This window comes from Sinocyclocheilus grahami, unplaced genomic scaffold, assembly GCF_001515645.1.
Source record: "Sinocyclocheilus grahami isolate Dianchi unplaced genomic scaffold, SAMN03320097.WGS_v1.1 scaffold576.1, whole genome shotgun sequence".
Taxonomy (NCBI): domain Eukaryota; kingdom Metazoa; phylum Chordata; class Actinopteri; order Cypriniformes; family Cyprinidae; genus Sinocyclocheilus; species Sinocyclocheilus grahami.
The window spans coordinates 989,160-994,226 of record NW_015505755.1 but is presented as its reverse complement, the minus strand read 5'-3'; the positions used below and the strand labels follow the sequence as shown (position 1 = coordinate 994,226).

The 5,067-nt window shown below is 38.2% G+C and overlaps 1 protein-coding gene across 1 annotated transcript in view; it reads left to right on the top strand.

Moving 5' to 3' along the window:
* LOC107556717 (transmembrane 9 superfamily member 2) overlaps positions 1-4,378 on the top strand; it is a 27,048-nt gene extending 22,670 nt beyond the window's left edge. The window contains exon 17 of the mRNA XM_016239903.1: positions 3,574-4,378. Within this exon, the coding sequence (XP_016095389.1) occupies positions 3,574-3,641 (68 nt within the window). The 3' untranslated portion in view covers positions 3,642-4,378. The remainder of the gene's footprint in view (positions 1-3,573) is intronic.
* Positions 4,379-5,067: the final 689 nt, after the last annotated feature.

The following is a 5,067-nucleotide window of genomic DNA, read 5'->3' as shown; positions in this document are numbered from 1 at the left end:
CGAGTAAATCACTCGCATATGCGACTAAATCTTCACTCTGGGCGACTAAATGATGTCTAATATTAGCCAATGGCTAATAAATTCTCAGATTTTACTTGCCAGTGTGTGATGGAGGCTGAGTATATGATTAGCACAGATATATTTTCACTCACAGAACACTCTGAGCACTTCAGAGCTTCACTCTCCATCAAGCGATCTGTGATATTTTTCAGTTCATTTGAATGGATGCGCAGCGCACCTGTGTTTGTGTATTTGGTGTAATGTGTTTCTAGTGTGAAGGCGCACACCTCGCCGTCGCTTTCTCTCACGCTCAAAGAGCGAGAGTTTACATAACATGCAGAATTGATGCGCTACATGTAAACGATATACTTTGTTTTATTTTCCTGTAAAAATAACAGAGTTCCTTTTGGAATTCTTCAGCTTTTAAGAACTGCCGGGTTATCCTGTAGTAGGCGGAACTAATGCGCAAACGACAATCTCATTGGCTGGTGCTCACCTAGTATCGTCCCGGTTTTGATTTCAGAGAATCAGTTCAAGCAAACGCACATGATTAATATTCATGAATCCAGTAGCTCATTAATCCCTAGTGCGTTTTTATATTGTCACCAGTCGGGGCTTTATGGCAGAGTGGCCCGACGGAAGCCTCTCCTCCGTGCAAGACACATGAAAGCCCGCATGGAGTTGTGAGATGGTGAGAAATAAGATTCTCTGGTCTGACCAAGATATAACTTTTTGGCCTTAATTCTAAGCGGTATGTGTGGAGAAAACCAGGCACTGCTCATCACCTGTCCCAACAGTGAAGCATGGTGGTGGCAGCATCATGCTGTGGGGGTGTTTTTCAGCTGCAGGGACAGGATGACTGGTTGCAATCGAGGGAAAGATGAATGCGGCCAAGTACAGGGATATCCTGGACGAAAACCTTCTCGAGTGCTCAGGACCTCAGACTGGGCCGAAGGTTTATCTTCCAACAAGACAATGACCCTAAGCACACAGCTAAAATAATGAAGGAGTGGCTTCACAACAACTCTGTGACTGTTCTTGAATGGCCCAGCCAGAGCCCTGACTTAAACCCAATTGAGCATCTCTGGAGAGACCTAAAAATGGGTGTCCACCAACGTTTACCATCTAACCTGACAGAACTGGAGAGGATCTGCAAGGGGGAATGGCAGAGGATCCCCAAATCCAGGTGTGAAGAACTTGTTGCATCTTTCCCAAAAAGACTTATGGCTGTATTAGATCAAAAGGGTGTTTCTACTAAATACTGAGCAAAGGGTCTGAATACTTAGGACCATGTGATATTTCAGTTTTTCTTTTTTAATAAATCTGCAAAAATGTCAACAATTCTGTGTTTTTCTGTCAATATGGGGTGCTGTGTGTACATTAATGAGGAAAAAAAATTAACTTAAATGATTTTAGCAAATGGCTGCAATATAACAAAGAGTGAAAAATTTAAGGGGGTCTGAATACTTTCCGTACCCACTGTATATATAGTATAGTATAGTATTTCAGTCTGGCGAGTAAACAAAAAAATTGACTAGCCAATGGCGATTCAATTGCCAAGGTGTCCGTAGAGGGTTGAAATAACAGAGAGATAATAATAATAAGTTATTCTCTCCATGCTATTTTTCGATGTTTCAAGTGATGCAGGTGTTTTTTTCCCTGTAGGTTTTTTTTTTATTAAAAAAGCATTTATTTTTCATAATGTTTAGTGAAATTATTTGGTAGTTTGAGGTGGGATGGGGATTCTGGAAAGGGGGGCAGATTTTTTTTATAGGTTTAAAGGGGGGCGTGACCAAAAAAGTTTGTGAAGCACTGGTCTAAAGTTAACAGACCGTGTTTAAAAAGTGCAGTGCACATGTTTACATACGTTTATTACAGTGACACTGTGAATTATCTAAAGTAGTGTGGTAAAGCAACAGATTTGTTTTTATATTTCTACAATCTACTTTAGTTTGTGTGATTTGTTACAGACTTTTCATATTAATGTTTACGCCAGGCTTATTTAAACATAATTATTACATCCTTACAAGGTTGGAAGTTCAACAAATCAGTCAATATACTACGGTGATTGTAGTTGTTAAATAATCATATCAATTCATGCATCACCTAATTTCATCGTAACATATAGGCCTGGCCTACAGAAAAGAACATTTGTGTTTAATGTATATAATATTGTGTTGGTCATACTATACAATGATTTATAGCTTGTCTTTGTTGAATAATACAGAACATAAAGAGCTTTAAAAAAATAATTGCATATTAAATCGCAATATTGGTAAAAAAAAATCGCAATTAGATTATTTTCCAAAATCGTTCAGCCCTACCCGCCACAATATCAAAACTGACCGCCACAAATAGATTTTCCAAAAGGCTTCGACTTCGTTGAATAAACATAAGCACTGCACGTTTCAAAATTGAAACCCAGTGCGGGTGTTTTTCTGAAGGAAACCGACTGTCTTCAAAAAATGTTGGATGTCATTTTCATTTCATCTTGCATGTAATGTCTGATAAAGCAGCGTTTGTGAGCAGATCGTTGCTTTGTGTACAGCGTTACCGGGGAAACCTCGATCTCTATCACTCTAACAGCACCTCCTGCTGCCGCCAGAGAATGAATTTGCATATATATGCCGCCATAAATAGAGTGTAAGTCTCTGGGAAACACTGCGATAGTTTTACTCAAATGAAACTGTCAAATGATCATGAAGGGACTTTCAGAGGGAGTCAGAGCAGTTCTGGAGATGTTGTTCATGTATTTATGTCCTCATGTAGTGAGACGACAGAAGCTGAAATCACCGCGAGCGTCACACACTTTGTACGTGTAGAAAACAAAACCCCGCGTCTGTGCCATTTACATACACAGAGACACGCAGAACATGCAGGATTCATATTTAAATAGTATTTTTGTGGCTTAATATTTACAGATACTAGTCCGTATCGTGCCTCTATTTAAGTGTACTGACCTACTTTTGATTAATTCATCCAAACTTTGACAAATTCCGTGACATTCTGCGTCATACAGTAAATTCCATTTATATGACTGGATTCCGCGATTCCGTCCACATTTTCTGCATCGCAGAAATCATAGATGATATTGAGGTGTTTTGCAACTTCAGTGTAATGTTAGTGGATTGTGATTTATTGCAACTTAAGCAACGTCTGCTGCTGCCTTACCTTTGAGAGACAACTGATGCGTGATCACCGAAGCAGCTGCAGTTAGCAAGCGCTTTCGGAGTGAGAGTGAATTCCGCTTTGATTGGTCGGACTCGTGACTCCCAACAAATCAGATGGGCGGTGGGTGGAGATTGCTTTAGGCCACAGAGTGGTGAGTTCTCACAGGCTGCATCAGAGCCAAATAACGCATTTCAAAATTAAGTTATTTTATCGGCGAATGGGTTTTGAAAATGACCGATACGGATAATCATAAAAATGATTAATATCGGCCAGGACGATAATCGGTCGACCCCTATTGTAGACTGTCTTTATGTGCTGTTTTGACTGGGGATAAATAGTAATGCTTCAGGTAAAACTGTAGTGTTTTAGTAATCTGGATCTCTTGTGTATTTCTGCCTCCAGGTACAATTGGATTCTTTGCCTGCTTTTGGTTTGTCACCAAGATCTACAGCGTGGTCAAAGTGGATTAAATGAAAGCAATCTCACATGAGACTGAACTCTTCTCCGCCATAGGGAGGTACCTGAGTGCTGTTCTGTTGATCTGTTGCCACAGAGACTCTGCTTTTCACCAACAATCTTGAATCAACAAATTCCATTTACTTTGCTGTGTGTGTGTGCGCATTAGTAGTGCATATTCAACCATTTGAAGAAATCAACACATCTGCTTCTTTAGTTGGAACGGAATACAGCAAACATGCACATTGGTCACTGCGACTCACATAAGTAATTAAGATTTGGAGTTTTCCCTTGTAAATATAACTTTTTTCTTTTTCTAACATTTAAATTAAAGGGTAATGCATAAATTACAAAGAAACTATCTCCAGTTATTGAATCTTCACAGTGTCAGAAGTATGATTTTGTAAATAGCATTTTTCTTTAAATGCATCAAAAAAGAAACTAGAGATTAAAAATGGAAAGTCTTCGTTATGAGTTGATTTAAGAGTGAGGCTGTGTGAAATTTCTTTCCATGGCGATAGTGTAAAATTACTTCTTGTGTATAACCAGTGGAGGGAATGTTTATTTAACTTTTTGTTTGGTCGTTTTTTTTTTCTTGTTTCCGTTCATGCCTCAACACATTGCGTGCCTCGTTATCTTTGTATATGTGCAAAGCATTTAAATGTGTGTCCATAAACTACATTAGCTTGGATGGCCACTCAGTTTTGATTTTGTCTTCTCTGATTTTGAGGTAATGAGATTACAAGAAAAACATACAAAAATAAATATTAGAAATTAAACCTCCTTGTCTCCAAAAGTATTAGTTAAGTTGTTTGTTTTAATGTTTTGTTTTTTCCTTTTTTCCCCCTCAGACAATACTTTGTGTATTTGTCTTTTCCATAATGTCAAAACATTTTATTGATAAATGAAAAGGAAAACACAAAGGGTAGTAATCTGTAAAAGTAGAAACTTAAGACTATCTTACACTGCTTCACTTAAGAAAAGGGTCAACACTTTAAAAAAAAAAAAAAAAAGTGATATTTCCAGAAATAATTTAGCAATAATAAATTCCTCCAATTTTTTATTTCGTGATTTCAGTAGGTGGCGACATAGAACTGTTTTAATAAGAGAGTCACTGCGTCCGAAACCGCATACTCTCCGAGTAGGTACTTAATTTCAATAAATGCTTACTTAACAAGCGCTAAAAGAGTACATACTCTTTGGCCTGAATGCGTTAAGTATGAATGCGATCCGGACATCATGCGTCATGTTGTCCTTATCATGTTGATTTGTTTGATTTCAAGTTGATTTAAGAGAAAGTTGTATTTTTAACCCTACTCTATTTAACCCTTTTTATCATTATGATTGTTCATTGTTAACTAGGGTTGGGCCGATGGCTGATAGACATCACGATGCTGAGCCGGCATCGTGCTCCTGAGACGTGTATCGAAACGGATGTTT